At 42.7% G+C, this 27987-nt stretch overlaps 1 protein-coding gene across 4 annotated transcripts in view; it reads right to left on the bottom strand.

Moving 5' to 3' along the window:
* Nucleotides 1–27987, bottom strand: part of npepps (aminopeptidase puromycin sensitive) — a 233434-nt gene that overhangs the window by 146425 nt on the left and 59022 nt on the right. For all 4 annotated transcript variants that reach the window (XR_015073437.1, XM_085966184.1, XM_085966187.1 and 1 more), the window contains exons 2-3: nucleotides 24635–24719; nucleotides 5946–6023 (exon numbers count right to left, since the gene is read on the bottom strand). Coding sequence is in view for 3 of the 4 variants with exons in the window: in XM_085966184.1 (XP_085822310.1) it covers nucleotides 5946–6023; nucleotides 24635–24719 (163 nt within the window). In the remaining variant the exon portion in view is untranslated. The remainder of the gene's footprint in view (nucleotides 1–5945; nucleotides 6024–24634; nucleotides 24720–27987) is intronic.

The raw sequence follows: 27987 nt of genomic DNA on the forward strand, positions 1-27987 counted from the left end.
CTCTTGTAGGATGGGCCCATAAATGACAATTTATTTATTAAGCCCCGAGGTCATCTCTATAGGTTCTTGAACAGTAACGTTTTTAATGCAATCTTTTTGCTTTAAGCTTATTTTTGTGCCAGTAAAGGCTGGATATGGAATTGAACACCGTCAATATCATGCACACACAAGGCAGGCACAGCATGGCCAGATGCACAGTAAAGGCCCTTCTGCTCTGCTCCAATAATGTACCCAATCCCCCATCTCAGAAGAGCATCAGTAATAATTATCCTCACATCCCACACCAAATGTCCTCCTCACAGCCTCCCTTACAATTACCGAGGTGAAACTGCACAAGCTAATTGCAGTCAACAGAAGGAGGACATGTTCATACCAACAATCTAGGCTGCATTTAAAGCTCGATCAAAAGACAGTGCATTAATACAGCACATCGCCCAGTCTCCAGTAAAGATGATTTATTTTGACTAAACATACATTACTGAAGGACAGTGGCTTTCTGTGAAATTGCTGATCAATACCATAGACTGTTTCTTCATTGAATTCTTTCCCCCTCGCTTCAAGCACGTCTCCCTTCTAGACCATAATTATTGCACTCTACCGGCATACTTTCCACCAGAAGGATGTGGCAAGATGCTACATATACTGCAAACCATTTTCCACAACAGTAAAAAATGATGGTTATACTCCAAAAGACAAAAAAAAGCACCCTCCCCACCCTAATGTGGTTGACTCTTAACTGCCCACTGAAGTGGCCTAGCAGGCCACCCAGTTGTATCGCCACCTTCTCAGACCAACTAGGGATGGGCAATAAATGCTGACCTCACCAGCAATGCCTACATCCCAAGAATGAATAAAGAAAAATAAGGTGCATTAGTGGGATGAAGTGACTGGCAACGTGCCGTAATTTTCAAATCAAATTAAAAGCATCGGTAGTTAAAAATAATTTCCTTATTTAATTCCATGTACCACACAAGACAAATCAAATCGCTACACAATACATTTTTCTTAAGTTTTCCCTCTTCTGAACACCTCTCTTTAGGGTTTCACTCTGCCTTAGGCTATTCCTCAACCAAAGGGGCAGACGGAGACTTGCTCCACGGGCTCCACCAATGCAAGTGCCTTACGCGCTGCTAAATGTGATTATATACCATGCACAGCGTTCATAATGAAAGAGTTAATAACTGAAAACAAATGAGTAACAAAGACAGAAATTTGCTTCTTAGCCCGGATTTTGTAAAATGCAAAGAAGTCCAACAGTTACAATTCACATGAAGGTTCACATCTGAACCATTAACCCATCCTTCTTTCCGATGTTGATCAATCTGCTGCACACTTGCAGCGGTTTGTCTTTATTTCTAGCATTCGGGGTTCTTTTTTTTTCTTTTCATCTCACAATTCCACCCCTTTAACTAAGAATTATTTTGAGGACACATTAATCTTAATTTCTGACTTGTGCCCCTTAAAGTACAAAGTATTTTTTAAACTTGCTGTTGTGGCCATTATTTAGCTTTAATTATTCCTGCCATCACAGGAAAGAGACCTTAACATGGCACACATGGCTGCAAAATACCCTAATTTATCAACTAGCAGGATCCAACTTGGAAAATTCACAGGTCTTTAATAATTTTTTTTATGTAATCCAGTTGGAAAGATCTTTTTCACTCCTTAGAAGCTATTAACTACTTTTTCCAAGAGATGAGTTCATATTGCACGATTCTAATGGGGAATAAGGAAAGGGCAAAGAAATTAAACAAATACTTTGTGTCCGTCTTCACGGAAGACACAGCAAAAAACTTCCTGGAAATAGTGGGGAACCAAGGCTCTTGAGAATGAGGAACTGAAAGAAATTAGTTTTAGTAAAAAAATAGTACTGGAGAAATTAATGGGACTGAAAGCCGATGAATTCCCTGGACCGGATGACCTACATCCTCGGGTTTTGTAAGAGGTGGCTATAGAGATAGCGGATGCATTGGTCATTTTCCAAAATTCCATAAATTCTGTAATAGTTCCCGCGGATTGGAAGGTAGCAAATATAACCCCACTATTTAAGAAAAGAGGGAGCGAGAAAACGGGGAACTACAGGCCTGTTAGCCGGACATCAGTAGTAGGGAAAATGCTAGAATCTATTATTAAGGACGTGGTAACAGGGCACTTAGAAAATAATAATAGGATTGGGCAGAGTCAACACGGTTTTATGAAAGGGAAATCGTGTTTAATGAATCTGGTAGAGTTTTTTTGAGGTTGTAACTTGCAGAATAGATAAAGGGGAACCAGTGGATGTGGTGTATTTGGATTTTCAAAAGGCATTCGATAAGGTGCCACACAAGAGGTTATTAAACAAAATTAGGGCTCATGGGATTGGGGGTAATATACTAGCACGGATTGAGGATTGGTTAACGGACAGAAAACAGAGAGTAGGAATAAATGGGTCATTTTTGGGTTGGCAGGCTGCAACTAGTGGGGTACCGCAAGGATCAGTGCTTGGGCCTCAGCTATTCACAATCTACATCAACGATTTGGATGAGGGGACCAAATGTAATATATCCAAGTTTGCTGATGATACAAAGCTGGGTGAGAATGTAATTTGTGATGAGGATGCAAGGAGGCTTCAAGGGGATATAGACAGGCTAAGTGAGTGGGCAAGAACATGGCAAATGGAATATAATGTGGAGAAATGTGAAGTTATCCACTTTGGTTGGAAAAATAGAAAAGCAGAGTATTTTTTAAATGGAGAGAGATTGGGAAATGTTGGTGTTCAGAGGGACCTGGGTGTCCTTGTACACGAATCACTGAAAGTTAACATGCAGGTACAGCAAGCAATTAGGAAAGCAAATGGTATGTTGGCCTTCATTACAAGAGGATTTGAGTATAAGAGTAAAGACATCTTACTGCAATTATATACCTGGAGTAGTGTACACAGTTTTGGTCTCCTTACCTAAGGAAGGATATACTTGCCATAGAGGGAGTGCAATGAAGGTTCACCAGACTGGTTCCTGGGATGGGGGATTGCCCTATGAGGAGAGATTGAGTAGACTAGGCCTATACTCTCTGGAGTTTAGAAGAATGAGAGGTGATCTCATTGAAACATACAAAATTCTTACAGGGCCTGACAGGGTAGATGCAGGGAGGATGTTTCCCCTGGCTGGGGAGTCTAGAACCAGGGGTCACAGTCTCAGAATAAGGGGTCGGCCATTTAGGACTGAGATGAGGAAAGATTTCTTCACTCAGAGGGTGGTGAATCTTTGGAATTCTCTACCCCAGAGGACTGTGGAGGCTCAGTCGTTGAGTATATTCAAGACAGAGCGATAGATTTTTAAATATCAAGGGAATCAAGGGATATGGGGATAGTGCAGGAAAGTGGAGATGAGGTAGATGATCAATCATGATCTTACTGAATGGCAGAGCAGGCTTGAAGGGCCAAATGGCCGACTCCTGCTCCTATTTCTTATGTTCTTATATTCTTATGATTCATTCTGCCAAGTGACATTTTTTTTATTCGTTCCTGGGATGTGGGTGTCACTGGCAAGGCCAACAGATATTACCCATCCCTAATTGCCCTTGAGAAGGTGGTGGTGAGCCGCCTTCTTGAACCGCTGCAGTCACTGTGGTGAAGGTACTCCCATACTGCTGTTAGGAAGGGAGTTCCAGGAGTTTGACCAAACGGCAATACATGTCAGGATGGTGTGTGACTTGGAGATTTGAATCTTTATACAAAGTTCAATAGACAGTAACACCCAGACAATAAGGCCCAGTTTCTTTCTCTTTTCTGGCAAAATGAAGTCAATGACATGATTTAATAATTATTTTGGATACCACTGATATGAAGACCAGCGTCCAAGGTGTAAGGGTTTCTTCCAAGATGGCACCTGGGCTGGCAGCTCCCCTGGGAGCTCCTTTGCTGTGCAACTTTATCCTTGGCCATCTGTTGCCCTTTCACCCCCAACCTCCTCTCTTCCACCGTTTGTTCCCTTGGGGGTCCTGGTGCACGAAACTCAAAAAGTTAGTATGCAGGTGCAGCAAGTGATTAAGGCGGCCAATGGAATGTTGGCTTTTATTGCTAGGGGGTTGGAATATAAAAACAGGGAGGTATTGCTGCAGTTGTACAAGGTATTGGTGAGGCCGCACCTGGAATACTGCATACAGTTTTGGTGTCCATACTTAAGAAAAGACATACTTGCTCTCGAGTCAGTACAAAGAAGGTTCACTCGGTTAATCCCGGGGATGAGGGGGTGGTCATATGAGGAGAGGTTGAGTAGATTGGGACTCTACTCATTGGAGTTCAGAAGAATGAGAGGCGATCTTATTGAAACATATAAGATTGTGAAGGGGCTTGATCGGGTGGATGCGGTGAGGATGTTCCCAATGATGGGTGAAACTAGAACTAGGGGGCATAATCTTAAAATAAGGGGCTGCTCATTCAAAACTGAGATGAGGAGAAACTTCTTCACTCAGAGGGTGGTAGGTTTGTGGAATTTGCTGCCCCAGAAAGCTGTGGAAGCTACATCATTAAATAAATTTAAAACAGAAATAGATAGTTTCCTAGAAGTAAAGGGAATTAAGGGTTACGGGGAGCGGGCAGGAAATTGGACATGAGTCTAGGTTCGGAATGGTCATAGCCCTGTGGGTAGTGGAGTGGGCCCAGGGGCCGTGTAGCCTTGTTCTGCTCCTACTGTGTTCTAATTCTGTTAGATTTCAGGAGATGGTTTTATTCCTGTTCCTGGCTGGGGTGGAGATCGTCTTTACAGAAGGTAAGTACGGTAGAAAATATAGGGACAGAGTGATCTCCTGGAAGAATTTCGATCGCCTAGATGGGTCGGAGAGGAATTTCCCAGATTTTTTTCTCCCAAATTGGCCATTGGGTCTTTATCTGGTTTTTCGCCTCTCCCGGGAGATCACATGGGTTCGGGTGGATGCAGAGTGATAGAAGATTTGAGGTTAGGATCAGATCAGCCATGATCTTATTGAATGGTGGAGCAGGCTCGAGGGGCCGATTGGCCTACTCCTGCTCCTATTTCTTATGTTCTTATGTTCTTATGGCTCTATTAGTGGGCACATTTCAGCCCTAATGACAAGTTAACTGCTAATTTAAAGTTACCTGGGACCATTGCCCACCCCATAATGTGGCACATGATCACCAATGCCCATTGCATTTGCTGCCAACATTTTGCTTTGACTATTGAGGCTCACCAATTGCCAACCAAGTGAACTGACCAGGATTACACAGTTAACACTGCTGATTAACTTGCACTTAAAAACAAATGAGCAGTAGTTAACTAGGTGCAAGCATTAAGAACCCAAGCTAACTGAGCACATCAATAAAAAAAACTTTTTTGCTGTAGCCCAGAATAATTTTTTCTTTTTATTGATCCACAAAATCCAATTAACCACGGAACAGTCATAAACAACTAAATCTACACAGGCAATCTACAATGCCAGATAACCAGCTGCAGGTATGGGCTCCCTCATACTTTAATAGTTGTTCAATTGAAAGCAAGAAGTTCTTCTGTACACAGGAGCAATCAACACATGGAATGGGCTCCTGGATAGAGTGATGGAGGCAAAGACCCTGAAATCATTGAACAACTAGTTGGATGCTGCAATGGGTGGATTTTATATTGCGGACCTGTGTTCAAGTAGAAACGAGGAGGTAGAAATTCCAATGCACCACTTTGTGGAGTCCATATTGCAAAGTTACACACTCTGAGCCCATGATGTTCCGTCCACTGAAGTTAATGTGTGGGCTGGAAGTGACAGACATCAAATAGTGGCACACCAGAATTTCTATCCCTAAATGTAGAAACTAAAGGGGCAGGCAGAGTCAGAGACATGAGTGAAGAATTGATTCTAATCCGGGTCTCAGAAGTAAAAGAGCAGCAACTAGTTTGAACCACAAATTTGAAGGCATATTGGCGCACCCACTTTTATTTGTAATGTTCTAGAATTACCTTTCTGTAGAGCGCTGGGAAACGAGAGAGTCACTTTCTCATCTTCATTTTGATAATTGAACCCTGTTGCATTTATTTCTGTAAAAAGACAAACAATACATCTTAAAATGAATGAACGATTGTACCCTTATATTTATGTAATGCAGTGATGTACAATCATGGCAAAACAACTTGGACCAACTTTATAGTGCAAGCTATTTACATCAGAGTTTTTTGCCCTCCTTTTGAACAAAGTGGTACATTTATAGTGCAGGGCAGTTTTATAGGCAGGAGGACAAAAGCAGCAAACACACACACACAATGTGCACAAGCACATGGGATGCCTGTTCCCTTTAAAACCTGCCTTTACATCATAGCTTTCAAGAGCAGGGATAGTAGATACTCTTAAATGCTAATAAACCAATGCACTACCAACTGAAACAGGAGCAGGAACAGGCAGTATAATAGCAAAATACTGCAGATGTTGGAAATCTGAAATAACAACAGAAGATGCTGGAAATACTCAGCAGGCCAGGCAGCATCGCAGCTTTGACACAGTCAGGTTGGCTGCAGCCACATTCTTTGACTGTTGGACGCTAGCTACTTTTGCCATCACAGTTTACGCAGAGTTTCAGGAATACAATTTTGTTTTTCTCTCTTGCCAATTTTCACCCCTCCTCTTGAAGGCGACTACCCCTCACGGGCATTCAGCTCCACAGCTGACCTCTTGTACCTCGCCCAAGTAGCCATTATTCATACGTCAACCTCAACAGTGAATGTTGGTGAGCTATTTGACTGTGAGGACCATCACAACCCAACTTGATGCTGTCCTCAACCGGATAGCCACATACGCACACTTTGCTGAAGAGCGAGCAGGAGCAGGATCTTTGACTGATTTTCTTCCTCCTTAACCCAGGGGCATAAAGGCCAATAGCAATGGCCCTCCCGCTGCCCCAACCGAGATCAAGCCTTTCTTTCCTTGAGTCCCTATTTATAATGGCAAACTAAACCGAACAATGTGTTCATTTGGCTCCCAGTTCCTACTATAAATAGGGCATTAGTAACGCTAACACAAGACAGCAATTCATGGCGAGGACAATTACCTGCAGTAGTACATGTTCACATCACATGTAATGGTCAATTATACCTCACTGAACAAAAAACCATCTGTGAATTTACAGCGTTAGGTAAACAAAGCACAATTAAATAGCTAAGTGGAAGAGCAGCCTTGGACACGTGGAACATTGACAGAAATATCCTCTTTAGATTGTGCCTCAAAATCCAAATGTTTTGGATATTTTAATCCTGATTTAACACATCAGTGGTACCCGTCTGGACCCGAGATTTTAACCTCAAGGCTACGATGATGCCTTACTGCATTAGCACTTCTATTCAAACAATAGAAACCACAGGGCAAGTTCCAACATATTAAACATGGATGGGTAAGAGAAACCAATTTTTAAAATTCCTAATACTCTCATTAACAACTTGCATTGACACAGTAATGCAGAAGAACATCTCAAGATGCTTCACATAGCCGTACGGAAAACAGTGGACAGAGTCAAAGGAGGAGATTTTAGGAGGTGACCAAAAGGTTGGTCAAAGAGGTGGGCTTTAAGGTGGGTCTTAAAGGCGGGGAGGTGGGGGAGTTTACGGACGGAATTCCAGAGGATAGGGCCTATGCTACAGAATGAGGGGCAAAGGGAAAATGGATGAACCATGGAGATGGAACCAGTTACAATATCAGCCAGCAGTGGGGCAAGAAGGGAAGTTGGGTGGTCAGCAATTTAGTAGAGATGGGAGTCAAGGGAGCAGAAGGTAGGTATTTTTAATTATCCAGGATGATCCTTGAGCGGTACCTGGTTTTGGCAGAAGAGAGTAAGATGTGGTTGAGCGAAATCCAGTGATGGATGGCTAAGCCAGACCAGAATAAGTTTGTGGTTGGCCTAAGCCTTGTGCACAAGTGAAGAGACATTCTGGAGGGACCCGCAAAGCAGGTGGTGCTTGTTGATCTGCCAACAAGTCTAAGGGGCTGGTTCTGGGTGGGGCGAGGTTAGCCCCCCAGCAAGCATACTGGGCAGTAAGATTAGGGAGACGGGAGAATAGGACAGCTGAGGTTCCTTGTGACGAGGAGGCAGTTATAGGTGCTTCAATAGGCTTTTTGGGGAATGTCGAGAGATGTAGGATGAAGTCGACTTGTAGACAGCGTGGAGTCAGACTGTAGTAAACACAAACCAATTTCTAGGTTCAGAGACAGTTGTGAAGAGGGAGTGGATTCAGGAGCCAATCATGGGCAGAGCATCGGTGGAGGTGCTGGTTGCCTAGTAGAATCCGAGGGCCACGGAGAGTTGACCACATGCTAACAGAAGTTGATCTTGGAGTCTAGCAGAGGTTGTAATGGATAAACGTGCACTAGTGCATCTGGTGAGGGTGAAGGGTAGGGAGCTGGTCCGAGGAGCAACTGTGGGGTGGCAAGTAGCATACAAGATTGGGAGCAGCAGCAGGAATTTGAGGAGCTGGTGCAAAGCAGCCCCGCGAAAGGAGAAGGACAAGTTCTGAAGAATCAGCCGAGCAGAGTCAGCGACACAGGAAGCAAGCAGATAGCAACAGCACAGCACGGGACTTTTATTTGGTTACACAGGTTAGACCAAGCTAAGCAACAACGACTTGCATTTATATAGCGCCTTTAACTGAGTAAAACACTCAAGGGGCTGCACACGAGCGTTTTCAAGCAAAGTTTAACACCGAGCCACACAAAGAGCTATTAGAACAGGTGGAGGCAAGTTTTAAGGCACGTCTTCAAAGGAGGAGAGAGAGGCGGAGAGGTTTAGGGCAGGAATCCCAGAGCTTAGGGCCCAGGCAGCTGAAGGCACGGCCGTCAATGGTGGAGCGAGGAAAACCAGGATGCGCAAGAGGCCAGAATTGGAGGAGTGCAGAGATCTCGAAGGGTTTGTGGGACTGGAAGTTACAGGTTATTTAAGAAAACAGGACTTTATATGGCAATTTGAACAATAGCCAATTTATTTTCTTCACTTCCTTTCTCCATTTAAAGTAGCTCCATTAGCTCTATATTAGTTCTGTACACGAGGAGTTTTAAGTTTGACCTTCCCTTCCTGAACTTTTGTCAGAATCTTAAATAACTTTAATCTTTTTTAATCTGCTACATGTATTCCTGTTACTCGCAATTACATTTACGATTGTGACTAATGTAACCAAAACTGGCCCAAGAATTCCTTTGGAGCACACACATAAATCCCAGAGTTTACAAAAAACTCCTCTTCTCCAAGATTAAATTCTAAGAGTACCATCACTACGTTGTTGCTTTTAGGAAAACAGGAATGCACAGGATCAGAAATGACCACGTTAATCCACCTGGCTGGCCCCAAAAATTCAAAAACAGAATGCACTGCTAATTAATATATCTCTCAACTTTAGTCGTTTAATGTTTAAAGTGAATTCCAGAGCCTAGGGCCAAGCTGCCCGAAAGCACGGCCGCCCATGGTGGGCCAAAGGGAGTGGTGAATGCACAAGAGACCAGAGTTGGAAGAACGCAGAGTTCTCGGAGGATTGTAGGGCTGTAGGAGGTAACAGAGATAGGGAGGAGAAAGGTCATGTAAGGATTCAAACACAAGCATGAGAATACAGGAAACTCTCTTTTTACCGGCACCTAAATAACCGGAAATCTCTCTTAACCGGCAAAATAAAGGAGCAGGTTCAGTTAAGTTTTACTTCATATTAGTGGCCGTGTAACCGGGGTTCCTGCACCTGTTGCCATGCAACAGGGACGCCTGGATCTGTGGCCGTGTACGGGGCTCTCGTACCTTAGTAAGTATACCTCTCTGTAATCCGGACTTTTTGATCAACCGGCAGCACGCCGGTCCTGTCGGTGCCGGATAAAAAACAGAGTTTCCAGTATTAGGTACTGGTGGGCCAGGAGCCAATGCAGGTGGGGCATTGGAAGCCGGCCAGGACAGTATTGTAGTCATCTGGAGGTGACAAAAGTTTGGATGATGGTTTCAGCAGCAGATAAGCTGAGGCAGGGACGTAGATGGGTGATGTTAGGAAAGTGGAAGTAGGTGGTATCTTTGATGGACAGGATATGCAATAAATGTTGGCCTTGCCAGCGACGCCCACATCCCTTAAAAACGAATAAAAAACAATACGGGATCAAAAGCTCACTTTGGAGTCAAATAGATCACCGAGCTTGCAAACAGTCTAGTTTAGCCTGCGAGTGTGGTCAGGGAGGGGAATAGAATCTTTTAGGGGGCGGGGGGAGGGCGAAGACATTGACTTTGGTCTTCCCAATGTTCATTTGGAGGAAATTGCAGTTCAGCTTGGACTGGATGTCAGATTAGCAAGCTGACAACAGTGGAAGGGTCGAGAGAGAGTGGAGAGGTATCGTCTGCGTACATGTGGAACCCGCCGTCATGTCTTCGGATGACGTCACCGAGGGGCAGCATGTAGATGAGCAATAGGAGGGGGCAAGAATAGATAGCAAATAACTTCTAGAAGTCATTCTAGCATTTTGTTCGTACAGAGTTCACTTAAGTTGTTATACCTGTACATTACAACCTGAGTCTCGAGACAGCAGCCTCAGCAGAGTGCTCTGCGGCATTTATTTGTACATGGGGCAGCGGGTCTGCTTGCAAGCCAGATCACCGGCTGGTGTCTCCATGTTGCACCATGACAATTTGGTCAGTGTGCACGAGCAAATGGTGCCATGTCAACAGAAAACAACATGACACCAGAACTTGGAATCACTGCATTTGTACAGAACGTCCCAGCGTGCCAGTAAATGACTGCTACCGCCAGAACATTGGCCCAGGAAAGGCGAGCAACTCACGGGAAAACCCCGTTAAAAAAGGGTCTTTCGGTCAGCTAGTCTTAAAAAAAAAAAAAATCTGAGAGGTTTAGCTTTCAGGTAAACAGACTGCACAAGACCTGGGGGTCATGAGCCAGCAGCTCAAGAGCAACATAAAAGACGTTGACTCATGATCTTTATCTCTCAGCAGTGCTTTCTGGCAACAAAAAACATAAAATAAATAGACACACCCTTTCGTTCCCACTATGCTGTAACGCACTCACTTTTCACAAAGGAAATCAAGAACTTTCTAAAAGTAAAAAAAAAGGCAAATACTGGATACGTTATTAAAACTGAAAATAATGGAAACACACAGGAAGCCAACCAGTAATTGAAGAGAGCAAAGTCTTCAGGTAAAGGGCCTCTATCTAAAATGTGAACCTATCTTTTCTCTTAATATACTGATGGATAATCTGAGCATATACAACTTTTTAGTTTCTAAAACAGGCATTAGTTACCTCCTATTAAACCAAGAGAAAGTGACAGAATTAATGCAGTCAGCAGAAGAACATAAGAAATAGGAGGAGTAGGCCATTCGGCCCCTCGAGCCTGCCCCGCCATTCAATAAGATCATGGCTGATCTGATCTTGCCCTCAACGCCACTTCCCACCCACTCCCCGTCGCTTAAATATCTGTCTCTCTCCGCCTTGAATATATGCAATGACCCAGCCTCCACAGCTCTCTGGGGTAGAGAATTCCAAAGATTCACGACCCTGAGCGAAGAAATTCCTCATCTCCGTTTTAAATGGGCGACCGCTTATCCTGAAACTATGCCCCCTAGTTCTAGATTCCCCCACGAGGGGAAACATCCTCTCTGCATCTACCCTGTCAAGCCCCCTCAGAATCTTATATGTTTCATTAAGATCACCTCCCATTCTTCTAAACTCCAATGAGTATAGGCTCAACCTGCTCAACCTTTTTTCATAAGACAACCCCCTCATCTCAGGAATCAACCTAGTGAACCTTCTCTGAACTGCCTCCAATGCAAGTTTATCTCTCCTTAAATAAGGAGACCAAAACTGCACGCAGTACTCCAGGTGTGGTCTCACCAGCGCCCTGTACAGTTGAAGCAAGGCTTTTATACTCCATCCCCCGAGCAATAAAGGCCAACATTCCATTTGCCATCCTAATTACTTGCTGTACCTGCATGCTAATTTTTTATGTTTCATGTACTAGGACCCCCAGATCCCCCTGTACCGCAGCATTATGTAGTCTCTCTCCATTTAAATAATAATTTGCTTTTTTATTTTTCCTACCAAAGTGGATAACCTCACATTTTCCCACAGGATATTCCATCTGCCAAATTTTTGCCCGCTCACTTAACCTATCTATATCACTTTTTACAGACTCTGTGTCCTCCTCACAACTTGCTTTCCCACCTATCTTTGTATCAGCAGCAAATTTGGCTACAGTACACTCGGTCCCTTCATCCAAGTCATTAATATAGATTGTAAATAGTTGAAGCCCCAGCACTGATCCCTGTGGCACCCCACTAGTTAGTTTGCCAACCGGAAAATGACCCATTTATCCCGACTCTTTGTTTTCTGCTAGTTAGCCAATCCTCTATCCATGCTAATATATTACCCCAACCCAGTAAGCTCTTATCTTGTGCAGTAACCTTTTATGTGGCACCTTATCGAATGCCTTCTGGAAATCCAAATACACCACATCTACTGGTTCCTCTTTATCCACCCTGCTCATTACACCCTCAAAGAACTCTAGTAAATTTGTCAAACATGATTTCCCTTCCATAAAACCATGTTGACTCTGCTTGATTGTATTATGATTTTCTAAATGTCCTGCTATTAGTTCCTTAATACTGTAATGGATTCCAGCATTTTCCCCAATGACAGAGGTTAGGCTAACTGGCCTATAGTTTCCTGCTTTTTGTCTCCCTCCTTTCTTGAATAGGGGCGTTATATTTGCAGTTTTCCAATCCGCTGGGACCACTCCAGAATCCAGGGAATTTTGGTAGATTACAACCAACTCATCCACTATCTGTGCAGCCACTTCTTTTAAGACCCCAGGATGTAGGCCATCAGGTCCAGGGGACTTGTCAGCCTTTAGTTCCATTAGTTTGCCGAGTACTTTTTCTCTAGTGATAGTCATTGTTTTAAGTTCCTCCCTCCCGATAGCCCCTTGATTATCAATTATTATTGGGGTGCTTAGTGTCTTTTATCGTGAAGACCGATACAAAATATTTGTTCAAGGTCTCTGCCAGTTCCCTGTTTCCCATTATTAATGCCCCAGTCCCATCCTCTAAGGGACCAATGTTTACTTTAGCTACTCTCTTCCCTTTTATATACCTGTAGAAGCTCTTGCTGTCTATTTTTATATTTTTTGCAAGTTTACTTTCATAATCTATCTGCGCCCTCTTATTTTTTTGCGTCATCCTTTGCTGGTTTCTAAAAATTTCCCAATCCTCTGGCCTACCACTAACCTTTGCAACATTGTATGCCTTTTCTTCCAATTTGATATCATCCTGAACTTCCTTAGTTAGCCACAGATGGTTCATCCTTCTTGTAGAGTCTTTCTTTCTCACTGGAATAAACCTTTGCTAAGAGTTATGAAATATCTCCTTAAATATCTGCCATTGCTTATCTACCGTCTTACCCTTTAATCTATTTTCCCAGTCTACTTTAGCCAACTCTGTCTTTATACCTTTGTAATTACCTTTATTTAAGTTTAGGACACTAGTTTCAGACCCAATTTCTCACTCTCAAACTGAATCATGCTATGATCACTCTTCCCTAGAGGATCCTTCACTAGGAGATAATTAATTAATCCTGTCTCATTACACATTACCAAATCTAAAATAGCCATCTCGCTGGTTAGTTCCACAACATATTGTTCTAAGAAACCATCCTGAATACATTCTATGAACTCGTCCTCAAGGCTACCCTTGCCAATTTGATTTGTACAATCAATATGAAGATTAAAATCGCCCATGATTATCGCAGTACCTTTCTTACAAGCCCCCATTATTTCTTGATTTATACTCTGTCCTACAGTGTAGCTACTGTTAATAGTGTTAATAGACTACTCCCACCAGTGACTTCTTTCCCTTACTATTTCTTATCTCCACCCAAACTGATTCTACATCTTGATCTTCCAAGCCAATATCATTTCTCACCACTGCATGATCTCATCCTTCTACCCCACCTCCTTTACCTTTGTCTATCCTTCCAAAATGTCAAATACACCTGAATATTCAGTTCCCAACCTTGGTCACCTTGCAACCACGTCGCTACCCATTTATTTCTATTTGTGCCGTCAACTCATCTATCTTGTTACGAATGCTGCGTACATTCAGATAAAGAGCTTTAAATTTTTTCTTTATACCATTTTTACCTACTCAAACTATTTGCTGGTGATTTGATTTCACAACCTCCATTTTCAAAACTTAAAAAAATAATGTAATTAAGGCCAATGACTTCTGGTCAATTTAGTTTACTGACATGTCAAAAATTCTAAAATAGTAATTCTATACATTCCAAAGTAATGTCACATTTTTAAATTTAAACTCCCACCAGTGTTAGGGATTCCTGTTCTACATTTAAGGAGATTTTGTACCAACCATTTTAGTACTCAACTTAAACGATTGACAACACAGAATCTGCTTAATGTTAAGAATAATCTGGTTGTATTTTTGCGAGTCAAATGTAGAAAAAAAACTAAATGAAGTTTCCGGTCAAACACATACTTCTTAACGTATGCGCAAATCTCTTCAGCTAGTTTATAAGTTTCCAATTTGAACTGATAAAAGACAATACTTTCAGCAACTGTTGTTATCACGAGCGCAATCAGCCCATCGAAGCTCATCCCTCTAGTGCATTAAGGGTATAATGTTGCAACTTCCCCTCAGGGAAACACAGGTTTGACACAATGTGGAGTATAACTCCAGCATGTCAAGAAAGGTTTAAAAAATACTTCACATGCTTATTTAATGTTCTAATTCCTGCCTGCACTCTCAAAATGTTTAAAACGTGTCGGCTGTCGTGAGGGGTCCTGCAGATCCATGCAAACACGTTGCACAGATCCTGACTGAAATAGTGCAAAGTCGCAAGCAATGCAATAGGAACTAGCATGTTAACCTGGCCTGCCCTTTTAAGGCTGTTGCTCCAAGTATGCAAATACTTGAAACCTCCAAATCAGTGGCCATTTTGCTTGTTTTTGTAAAAGACTTTTGCATCTGTAACAAAATGTGACATATGATGTGTGACAGACATAGAACTAGGAAAGATGTCAGCACATTTTTCTTTAGACAAAGGATTACTGACCTTTGCAATAAGCTGCCAGCTCGTGCGGATTCATTGCCAACATTGAAAAGGACGAGTTCCTAGGGAAAGCCGATATCGCTATGTATAAAAAGTCGGTGGGATGTTGGGTAATGCACCACTTGGTCACTATGATCTCTTGAAACTCGTTTTTGGTCACCTTTAGGGGTCGAAGAGGAAATTCCCTGAATTATTTTTCCCCGAAATATCCTAGGGCTTTTTTTTTTTTTTTTTTTTTTTTTTTTTTGAGCGTCAGTCGTGGCTCAGTTGGTAGCACTCTCGCCTCCGAGTCCAAAGGTTGAGGGTTCAAGTACCACTCCAGAGACTTGAGCACAAGAATCTAGGCTGACACTCCCAGTGCAGTACTGAGGAAGTGCGGCACTGTCGGAAGGGCAGTACTGAGGGAGTGCTACACTGTTGGAGGTGCCGTCTTTCGGAAGAGCCGTTAAACTGAGGCCCTGTCTGTGCTCTCAAGTGGACGTAAAAAATCCCATGGCACTATTTCTAAGAACAGCAGGGGAGTTCTCCCCGGTGTCCTGGCCAATATTTTTCTCTCAATCAACATCACAAACAGATATCTGGTCATTATCACATTGGTGTTTGTGGGCACTTATTGGACCAGGGCACAGGTGCAATTCAGTCCCACTTTAAAATCATAACATTCTGTGCTTATTTTTATATATATTTTCGTTATAAGTTCCTATGTCCACATTTACAATGAAAGCTAACCAACATGAACTTGTCACACGGTAATTACCACCTCATGCCACTGAAGACTCAGACACGAACCATAATTTTAGATAAGTTTAATCATGTTTTTATGAAATATGTATTTTTTTACCGACTGCTGCACAACTGTGCGCGCAGCGGACTGGAAGAAAAAAAGCCAGCCAAGAAATATCTATATTTTTCGTGATTTGACTGGTTCAGTGTCTGCTTTTCTATTAGTACATTTTCCTCACTGCTCATAGTAAGATCTCCGATTCATTGTTCTTTTAGGAATATGATATTGGAGTCAAACAAAAAGTCTGATGTGCCAGATTGGGATAGACCCACTAGTGCACTCTTGGCGAGTTTGCTGACTTATTCAGCTATCCCCCTCCACAACACAGCAGCTCATCACCGCTCCTCCCAATACTCCCCAAAACTTCCAACATTGTCAAGACGATGACCCCTCTAAGCTCCAAAACCCCATTCCCCAATCATGTTGGACCCTAGATAAAATAATCAAACAATAAAACTAAAATATCGATTGAATAAAAGCTTTAACTAATTAATTAATAAATAAAACAAGGCTAGAGATGCCAGGGCAGGTGGTGTATGGTAAATGCAGCATGTGGGAGTCTGTGGAGAGCATCGCGATCCTGAGCATCCACGTCTGCAGTAAGTGTCTGCAACTCGAGGAACTTCGGCTCAGAGTTGTTGAGCTGGAGTCCGAGCTGCAGACATTGCGATGCATCAGGGAGAGGGAGAGTTACCTGGACACTTTGTTCCAGGAGGCAGTCACACCCTTTAGGTTAAGTAGTACTTTAGAGTTAGCCAGTGGTCAGGGGCAGGAGGGTGTGACCGCGAGTCAGGAAGGTATGGGGACCCAGGATGTAGTGATGGAGGAGCCTCAGCCTTGTCCAACAGGTACCAGGTACTTACTACCTATATGGATGAGGAAAAGGACTGCAGGGAGGATGGGCAAACTGACTACAGCACCGTGGTACAGAGGGCCATCCAAGTTTTTTTTTTTTGGGGGGGGGGGGGGGTAGGGGGGAGGAGAGAAAGAAAAGGAAGGAATGTGGTAGTAGGGGACAGTATAGTTAGGGGGATAGATACTGTTCTCTGCAGATGCGAAAGAGTGTCCCGAAGGCTGTGTTGCCTACCCGGTGCCGGGGTTAAGGGTATTTCCTCGCAGCTGGAGAAGAACTTGGAGTGGGAGGGGGAAGGATCCAGTTGTCGTGGTCCATGTACGAACCAATGACATAGGTAGAATTAAGAATGAGGTTCTGCTGAGGGAGTTTGAGGAGCTAGGGTCTAAATTAATAAACAGAACCTCAAGGGTAATAATCTCTGGATTACTACCTGAGCCACGTGCAAATTGGCATAGGGTCAAGCAGATCAGAGTGTTAAATGCGTGGCTCAAAGAGAGTGGTGTGGGAAGAAGGGGTTTCAATTCATGGGACAGTGGCACCAGTACAGGGGAAAAGAGGGAGCTGTTCCAAGGTCAGCCATGACCTTATTGAATGGCGGAGCAGGCTCGAGGGACCATATGGCCTACTCCTGCTCCTATTTCTTATGTTCTTAAAGCAATTCCCCAGACTTCCTCCTCCGCCACTGCCCACCCCAAAACTCAGATTCTGGGATACTGTCTCAGTACCTGCAAATCCCTAGACCACGCTCTATCCATGCTATACTATATTACCCCCAACCCCATGAGCCCTAATCTTGCGCAGTAACCTTTTACGTGGCACCTTATCGAATGCCTTTTGAAAATCCAAATATACTACATCCACTGCTTCTCCTTTATATACACTGCTAGTTACATCCTCAAAAAACTCTCAAATTTGTCAAACACGATTTCCCTTTCATAAAAAAGGACACCAGAGAATCACAGAATGGTTACAGCACAGAAGGAGGCCATTCAACCCGTCGAGTCCATGCCGGCTCTCTAAGAGCACTTCAGAGAGACCTACTCTCCCGCCCTTTCCCTGTCGCCCTGCAAATTCTCTCTTTCAGGTACTTATCCAATTCCCTTCTGAAAGCCACGATTGAGTCTGCCTCCACCACCCTTCCAAGGCAGTGCATTCCAGATCCTAACCACTCGCTGCGTAAAAAAGCTTTTCCTCATGTCGCCTTTGGTTCTTTGGCCAATCAGCTTAAATCCGTGTCCTCTGGTTCTCAACCCTCGATGATGATTTTTAACACCTCTATCTAATCTCCTCTCAACCTTCACTGCTCCAAGAAGAACAAACCTACCTTCTCTAGTCTATCCACGTAACTGAAGTCCCGCATCCCTGGAATCATTCTATGCATCCTCTCGAAGGCCTTCACATCCTTCCTAATGTGCGGTGCTCGATTACAGTTCTGCCTGCCAATATTTGATTCCAATTTACCCGGACCAGATCCGTTCTCAACCTACTGAAATGGGCCTTCCTACAATTAAGTATTTTTACTCGAGATTGCTCCCTGTCCTTTTCCATAGCTAATCTAAACCTTATACTATGATCACTGTTCCCTAAATGTTGCACTGCTGACACTTGCTCCATCTCCATCCCCAGAACCAGATCCAGCACTGCCTCCTTCCTCGTTGGGCCGGAAACGTACTGGTCAAGAAAGTGCTGCTGAACACACACTTCAGAAATTCTTCCCCCACTATTACTATCCCAGTCTATATTAGAATCATGGGGACTTCAACTATCCTATCATTCAACTTTCAGGATGCTGTGGATATACAAAGAGGTTAGAAACAAACAAACTGAAGAGAGTAAATGGGGCCTATAGATACGATAATAATAAAGACTGAATGAGAAAATAAGGAAAGTAGTTGAGGAATAAGGAAAACAAGGAGGGAGTACTAGAAGAAAATCTCAAACAATCCAAATAACAAATTAATCTCATTGTTGCTTGTGGCAACTTGGTAGCACAGAGCTGCTGACAGATTTTGCCGATGTAAGTCACAGTATGCCAAAAGTAATTCATTACATGAAGCACTTAGTAATGCTTAGATGAGATAAGACGCTATATAAATTCAAATGTTTCCTGTGCTGCTGGAACCATAATGCTGAATACTCTTATAACATTCAATCTGTTCTGAAACAGCCATCAACAAGGTTAACTGTTTCTGCTAGGAATCTAACTCAATACTCTGTTGGGGGGACATTTTCTTCTAACCTTTAGCCTTACTTGTGGCTTGATGATTCTTTTTTTCTTGTCATGAAGTTGGTGATCAAAGTTAAGCAACTTGCTTCCAAACATGTTAGCCACGCCTCTTCCAATTTGCCTTTCAAACTTCTTTTCTCCACCAAAAACAAGCTCCATTCTGCAAGTCTCTCTTCATAACTTTCAGTACTAAGCCTGGAATCATACATTTTGCTGTTCGCTGAGCTCAGTCCTACCCTTCAATGTCCTTGTGAAAGTGAAGTGCCCAAAATTTTACCTAATTAGAAATGTGTTCTGACCAACAGGGTTGAAACAAGCTTTTCTAAAATCAAATGTTCCCAAGTGTGAACGCTTACATCAAAGGCGGCTCCCAGTGCTCGTCCCATGATATGGTACCTACCTTATAAGCCCCAGGGAAAGCACAACTCATAATAAATGTATTTGATTAAAACTGAAATTCTTACATTAGGAACAAAAGTTGCACGACCCCTGGCTTGCACTGCAACACAGCGGCTGGGTCACAAACTCGAGGGTCAGATGATTTTATACAGCTTCATTCCAACGGTCAATGACATCATTTCAGCTCCATGATTGTGTAACACTCCAAGTCAGTTGCTATTCTGTGCAAGTTTGCCATTCCCGTCTAATTGTCAGTGAAGCAGGTCCATTGCATGAAACTGCTTTTGACTCAGCACTGACTGGCAGAGACTCAACAATTCTATTCAGATGAACCTACAAAAACAAGCAGCAACCCCAGCTGAGTTGTTCTATGACAGCATTAGTTGAATTAATCTAACCACTGCCTAAAGACAGCACAAAATACTAAAATGTGCTAACTTGGTTAGATCCAATTCTGAAAGCAATGCAGCACAAGCAAAAGTATCAAAGAAAGTTCTGCAATTTTGAAAGTAAGAGAATAGAACGATTGCAGCACAGAAAACATGTACATCTCATTAACTTTCCAAGTTGATTCAGATGGTGCAAAGAAGCCTGTGCCAATTGGTCTGCTTCAGCAATGACCCAAACAGGATTGTTATGGTTAGTGTGAATTAGAATTGCAACACATCTATCGCTGCGTGAGCTCTCATTGCCAGACAATTGCTGCTTGGGAGGCCAGTAAGAACGTTTTCTGCCTTGGGCACTAAAACTTTTGAGTACCCATAGCTTCCCAGAAAATAATGTTGGCTCTCTCCAAATCACTCGTGACCAAATTTCTTTCATACATTAAAAAATAGTTTACTTCAAAAAAAAAAACAATGCACTATAAAAAGTACTTCTGTACTGTGTTCTGGAATTAGGACAATTAAGGAACCATTTCTAAAGGGGAAGGAGAAAGGGGAGGTTTAAGAGTTGAGTTCTGGAATTGGGAACTTGAACTTTGATCTCCAATTCAGATTACTGTGCTACCTGAAAAAGTCACTTCAGGGTTTGTGAGACAATGCTAACAAAAGGCACGAACACAGAAACTAGAAGCCACCCAGCTCAACTGGCCATGCAGGTTGTCTGAACTGATGTAGACATTTTTTGATGGTAAGGAAGGGGGGGGGGGGTCGAGGATGGGAAATGAGAAAAAAAATAGGTGGAGGAAGAGGGAGAAAAGAAAAACCTAGAAATAAGGCAGGAGAGGGGGAGAAAAGAGGAGCAGGGAGAAGAGCAAACACAAAAGGAACTGAAAAAGCTAAGTGACCCAAATTGGACTTCAGAACAGTACTATAGAGGGAGTTCTCTGATGAATGCATTATTATACATGGCACAGAGTACAAACTGAAAAAGATCAACTTTCCAGCACAGAAATTCTCACCCCGACAAACAATTCCCTCTTTCACTCGTTCCGCATCACCCATTTGAACAGTTTTATTTTGATCAAGACTGTGTGGAACTTAATTCAGGTAGAAGCACAATCTACTTCCATTATAAACCGTTATTTTCTAACTGGTTTCCATCACTGTGATAGAATTTCAGGAAATGGTGGGAAGGTTAAAATATCTGGTATGGAATATATGAATATAATTAATGCAGATGCTATGAATCTGCTCGTCTAGGGCAAATGCATGTGAGCAGGGGGAGGAAAAAAGAAGATCTACACATGTTGCCAATTAGGAAAAAACTCTAACATACAATAAAATTAAAATCAACAGCAACCACAGCTGCCATTATAGTTAGCTTCTTGTGTAGTTGGTCAGTTTTGCCACTTGAAGGATTTATTTGAACAAAGCAAATTCCAAAAATCAATAATCATGTGAACAAGGTCAGCATCAACTGCAGCCGAGTGCTTCAGTTGTTAGTGAGATTGCTGCAATCCAAAATTAGATGCACGATCAGAGGCAGCAGCAGCACTTAGAATAAATTACTCGAGAAAAGAAACCACAAATACAAATATAAATACATGAAACCCATTATCCATTTTACCAGAAAGGTTGGAGCATCCACATGTTTAACATGATTTCTAAATTCATACCAGGGTTATAAGAAATAGGAAAAAACTGGTATGTCACCCTTTAGTCGTAGATAAGCACTCTTAACTCCCCTGATAGCCTATTGGGAACGCACTTTGTGGTACTGCGTTAAGCTATGCAGAGCAAAAGGTACCAGGTTCAATTCCTGGACTGTGCTGAGTTAGCGGATGTCAGCCTGGGCACAGTGGCTGTAATTGTCCTCGGGGCCCTTGTGTTCCCAGGGGGTTGGTGAGCAATGGGAAAATATACCTACGGTTCCTGCTGCTAATCATTATCCATTGACCCCCTGCTAGCAAATGCATGTGTGCAGATGTTGGATGAGGAAAGTGTCTGGCATGGCTGTGATGCTTTCTATAGCTTAATAGCCTGCCAATACTCACCTGAAGGATGCACCTAGATAGGCTTCTGACACCTGTGGACCTGTAGCCCAGCATGAATCACTGCCTTCAGGAAAGAAGGGTAGAAAATAGATTTTTTTTTTTTTTTAAATGTAAGATGGGTGTTTTCCTCATACAGGGCTCAAATATTGCTGGAAAAGATTTGGTGGGCTCTACATTGTGGGTGTAGCGGACCTAAAAACTACTTGATGTCTTCACCAAGTTCTATTCCCTCAACCTCCTCTCCCCAGACAAAACACCATTTCTGATCAAAGTGGTATTCCAGCATTAATGCAGCTTTCTAACCTTCTACTGGGGGTGGGAAAGGCTGGCTTACCCTCCAAACTTCCAGCTCTCCTCTATAGGGTTCAATTGACTCATCAGCATCCCAAGATGGCATGTTTCCAGACAGTGACAACTCACCGTGCAGCCCAGCAAGCTCCTTTTTTATTGACAGCACAAATTGCCACCTTTCAATCAAGCTCTAACATTTTAAAACAAGATGTACAACTCAGCGCCAGAACAGCACCATTAACACTCAGTCACAGAATGATGGACAAACAGATCAAGAGCTGAACTGAGCTGAAATCCAAGTCACACCAAATGGCAGGATGCCAAGCAGAGGCTTAAGCAACACCCTGCATGGGAAGGGAAAAGGGCGACACACTCTCATATCCAGCTACATAAGGAACGGGTAGAAGACAATCCACTCGCCTCCTCAGCAACTGGTGCAAGATCAGCATATTGAAGCTGGAGGGAATAACTTACAAGGAAAAAAAAATTACATTAAAAAATAAACAAGACTATAATTTGTGTAACGCCAGTGGATAAACATCCTGCATATTTCTCTGCTCCGGTTTTCTAAAGTTGGTATTAGAAAAGTACAGGAACACACATTTTGGCAGATGTTATGCAAAGAGAAACAACATGCGTGGGTAGGTGCCAAGAAAATTCAGGGCTCCAAAGGTTAATAGCCACTGCGACAATCAACAATTATTGCTTTTCAGTGCAACTCCATTTTAAAAATCAGTGCCTGGTTTTAGCATTTGCCATGGGAACTGCAGCCACATGCTCAAATACACGCCAATGGCAGCAGTAATGCTGCAATTAAGTAGTGTTATCAGATGTAATCTATAAGAAATGACAGGACTAGTTTCTCATTGCCCGGAGATACACCAGCATCAGACAAGCCCTCCACTTTAATGGTCACATTAACTTAGTGCCTCTATCCACAGTAAATGTCTCGAGTCTCTGGTAGCTATCGACAGCAACGCTCTTGGTTTTGGAGCAGGTAGGCTTCCATATTGTGAATTATGATGAGACTGAACACTTGTGGAGAAACCCCATATCTGGAATACTCCTTACAATTTCCTGCCCTCCTCCCTCTCCTCTTCTCTTCTCCCTCCACCCACAACACTAGTAGTAGCAGAGGAAAAATTGGTTCCAAGTTTGCTGTGGAGTGGAATAGTTAACCCAGGGACAGCAAGACCAATTGCAGTGCCCCTTACTGCCACCCCAGCTAACTCAGCAGAGATTGTACCTTGAGTACATCAGATCTCTTTCCCATTTAATATCATCTCTTATATTTATATGCGGGGTGTTTATATATCTAGATCTAATATTTTTCAGGTGGGCGAGGTTAAATTATACCTGTGCCAATACTGTGGCCACTTGAAGTTGTCTACCACTTGCTGGGATCAGACTGTTCAGATGCATACACATTATTTGAACCAGACTCTACCAGCAATGACTCATCACTACTTCATTAGCGTGACTTTGGATTCCTTTTCTTCTCTGATGTCTTTAATTACTTTTGAGGAGATATGCAAGATGGGGATCAGCTATGTGGAATGAAAATTCCTTCACTGTTATTCAACAAGTGAAAGACTCACACAAGTGATCGAGATAATTAATTAATCACCAAGCTGCGAGCTTCCTACAAGGACAATGGTTAACAAAGGACTCAAGTGTTCAGTTTCATAATTCACAATATGGAAGCCTACTTTGTCCAAAACCAAGAGTGTTGCTGCCAACAGCTACTAGAGACTCAAGACTCATTGTGGCTAAAGACACTAAGTTAATGGTGTAAACCAGCCAAATCTGTGTTCTTTAACTTGCTTAACAAAACGGATTCATTTTCAGCCCAAGTCTTCTGCTTTGTGATGTTGTATTCACCAGAAAAATCAGGAGAGTACAAAGGGTTACATACTATTTCCAATACATATAGTTTTTAAAAAATTTCACTGTTCATCCAGGGAGTTGTAACCCATGTTACTGTGTGTATACGGTCAGGTTTCAGTTAATAGGGAGAGATCACCTAAAATGGAGTGACCTTTTTGAGTTGGGTACAGATTTGGAGATTTGATTGGTATTTGGAGAGCTAAACTGTAACAAGTACCTGAGAATTTACCTGGTGTGCATAGCTCAGTTATACACTGGTTGGTCGAAGACACTTAGAGATAAAACAGTAGGTTAACGTTGTTACCTTTCCAAAAGCAGAGTTGCTGGCATTAGTATCACTGATATGAAGGTCAAGCTACAATGTCAGACTTATCATTTGTCTACCCTAGCAACTTTACACTTCCATCCTATTGCAGCTAGACCCAATTTTGAAAATGCTTAGTACACGAACAAGTTCATTGCCACATTTACCTATCAACTAAACCTTGGATGACTTTGGAGCAATTAGAAAAGACTAAATAGTAAAGCTTCTTCAAATTGGAAAATTGCACACCATCTTTACATAAAATACATAAACAACTAGATGTCTGGGAAAATGATACAGTTGGTGTCGTGCAACACTTTTCATGCCCGATAAATATGCTACATCTTTTGGGAATTGAAAGTAAAGCTGGAAAAAAATTGATCTTACCTTCACCACCTTCTGGAACATACGACGCTGTAATGATGTCTATATCAGCACAGTTCATAACAATCTGATTGGTTGCCAGTCTTACCTGCAAATATATACACACACACACGTAAATATTAGTAGACTAAATAGAGAAAGACCTTTACAATGACTAGAAATACACTTTTGATCATATCTCTTGTTTAACGGTTATTTTAATCTTGAAGGTTCGCTCATTCCCAGCTTCCACCCCCATTTTGGATATTTAATTCCACCTCCTTTCACCTCGCATTCAGTGATCGAGATGGGAAACAGGAAACCAGCTCCTTGACGGTTGCAAATTTCATGCTTAAGCTGACTGCTAAGAAGTGCAAAAGAACCTAGGGTAAGTGATCCTCCCCACCTGGGGAAGCATCAGGCACCTGCTCTGCACCCCTCTCTTACATGGAACAGTTAATATCAGAAACCTTACATGTGGGGAAATCAAAAGGACACAACCCCTCATCCTACCACTGTGGCACAGCTGGGGGGGGGGGGGGGGGCTTCAAATACAGTACGCAGCAAAATCACCCATTTACATTTCAGCGTATTTGTACGATACAGTCTCCATCATCCCCATCAACTTTGCATAAGCTAAAATATTTTTATTAACTCCATCCAATAATGCACAGACATGTAGACATGTGTTGTATTCTATCTTGAACAGAAAACATGCATTAAGACCTCAAACTTGTGCGAAAAACTGACAGCATACAATTTACTTTATTTTTTAAAAATTGTCACGGAAGTATTTGATCTTCTGCAAGATTTAATCTTCACAGATCTTCACAGCATTTTGGTGAAATATACCAATTTACTGTAACCTCATTCATAGAGATAATCAGTTTCATAAGAAATGTGGATTCTACAATATATATTTTTACCATTTTAGATCTGGTAAGAGTGTACACCTTCAGGAAGTAGCTTTCTCTTTTGTATTAGAGGAACACAGCGTGTACTTTCACTGAAAATCCCTACACATTTTCCAAGTTAATAGCAAGTTAGCTGCTACATTATAGCAAACTACAGAAATCAATTTGGTCTGAAGCAATACTTCTAACAATTTACACTTACATGGAACCCATAACCTAGCGAAACATCAACAGCTGCTTCATAAAGTCGGAGATGGGGGGGGATGGGGGGGGGGGGGGGGGGGCGGTGGCGGCAAAAATATCAAGAGGCCGAGCAGGAATGGAGAGAATAATTAGGACCGGTGATTTGAGAGGTCAAATAGATAGGTTTAGAGAATGCTTTTGAATGGGGAGATGTAGTGAGACGAAGGGAGGGAGGAGAACTCCAGAGTGCAGGGGCAGGATGCGTGAAGGCTCAGCCAACAATGGCGGACAGAGTGGTAGCTGATCAGAATGTTGCCCTGTATAAGGTGCAGGTGGCAGAGTTCTAGATGATCTGGAGTTTCTGCAGGGTGGAGCTCAGGAAGCCAGTGAGAAGAGCATTGGAGAAGTGACACGGGGAGGTGACAAAGTCAGAGATGAGGGCTTCAGCACTGGTGCGGCCGCGGTAGGGAGAGAGGCCGACAACACATCCAATGTGAAAATAGGCAGGTTTAATGATCGATTGGATGCGAGCTGTGAAACTCAGTTCAGGATCAAGCAGAACAGAATCAGCCAAAGCGAGCAGCCAGGGAGGGGACTGGAATCAGTAGCTAAGGTGCAAGCTTCCGACGAGAACTAAACAGGATGGTTTTGGTCTCGCTAATGTTTAGCTGAAGAAAGTTCGGGCTCATCTATTTAATTTCAGACAGGCAAACGGACAGAGCAGCAACAGTTGTGGAGTAGAAAGCGATAGAAAGGTAAACCTAGACATCATTGGCATAGATATGGAAGCCAATCCTATGCCATGGATAATAATGCCGAGGGGCAACATGCATTGAAGAAAAGGAGTTCGAGGTGTGGGCTGAGGATGGAGTCTTACTGCAACTCAGAGGTGACTGTGCAGGGATAGGAGGGGAAGCCATTGTAGGAGAGGTGCTGTCGATGCTGAGACGGGTAGGAACGGAACCATGGAACGGTCATGCCACAAACATGCACCTCTAATAATCGAAAAACATAGACTGATGCATTTAACAGGTGCAATTTGGGATTTAAGGTACAACTTTGGAACAAAAAGTAGCAGGAATAAGGGGAGGTGCTCAGCTTGCAAAAGCCCATCAGATCAGTTTCTTTCTTCCCTCTCCTCCCCCCACGGTGTTGAATCTGCTGGCAGCATTTTGCATGTTTGTATTTGTAGCCCTCAATCAGAGTTTTGCAATTCATATTTGGACTACTGTGTGTATGTGCTGAATGTAGGCATTTTGAGTGATTCCAAATTATAAATGCATCCCAAGCAATCCACTTCAAATCCAAATCCATGTTGCAGCGCACCCCTTGTATTCATCAAAAGGAGCCAACCCGCCCAGAAGACAGGCATAACTACATAATTACAGGATAATGATTTATAGGATCTATGACAAAGGTACAGTCATACACAATACTTCAAACAGTGCTCTACATAATTAATTCAGTCACATTTCTATTGAAAGCAGACCCTGCATGGTTACAGCTACAAATATACGAAAAAAAATGAAAACTGTTAAGACAATGAGAACTTCTGTACAATTCTCCCTCCGAAGTAGCCAAATATCCTGCAAGGTCCTTTGGCGGGCAGAACTACACTGAACGATCAAGCCACTATCAACAAGACATGAAAGTTATAATGACTAAGCATTATTATATTTATATTCACTGACCCCCATGCATATATGAGTTCTAAACAACTTTTAGTGTATTGAGGCCATAATCCAATCTCGGGCAAGATAAAGTGATCTGAAGTGTCACAATTGTGATTTGCACCACAGAAACCCCTTCGGTTAGATTACTGCCTTATAATGTATTGACATCTATCTTGCATCCTCCATATATCTCATTAGTTGCCCACACTACAGTGCTAGTGAGGCATGCTCCAACTTATTCTCACTGGGGAAAAAAGTGGAATATTCTGTACAAAACAAGGAACATGACAAGCTAAAAAATGCCACAAAGTAAGAATTACATAGGATATACAGCACAGAAACAGGTGATTCAGCCCGCCGTGCCAGTGTTTATGCTCCACTCGAGCCTCCTCCAGTCGTTCCTCATCTATCAGCAGAACCCTCGATTCCCTTCTCCCTCAGGTGCTCGTCTAGCCTCCCCTTAAATGCATCGCTACTACTCACCTCATCCCTGTGGTAGCGAGTTCCACATTCTCACCACTCTCTGGGTAAAGAAGTTTCTCCTGAATTCCCTATTGGATTTCTTGGTGACTCTCTTATACTGATGGCCTCTAGTTTTGCTCTTCCC

Source organism: Somniosus microcephalus, chromosome 24 (assembly GCF_052327205.1).
Source record: "Somniosus microcephalus isolate GS21.2 chromosome 24, FLI_Smic_1.0, whole genome shotgun sequence".
In the NCBI taxonomy this organism is placed as follows: domain Eukaryota; kingdom Metazoa; phylum Chordata; class Chondrichthyes; order Squaliformes; family Somniosidae; genus Somniosus; species Somniosus microcephalus.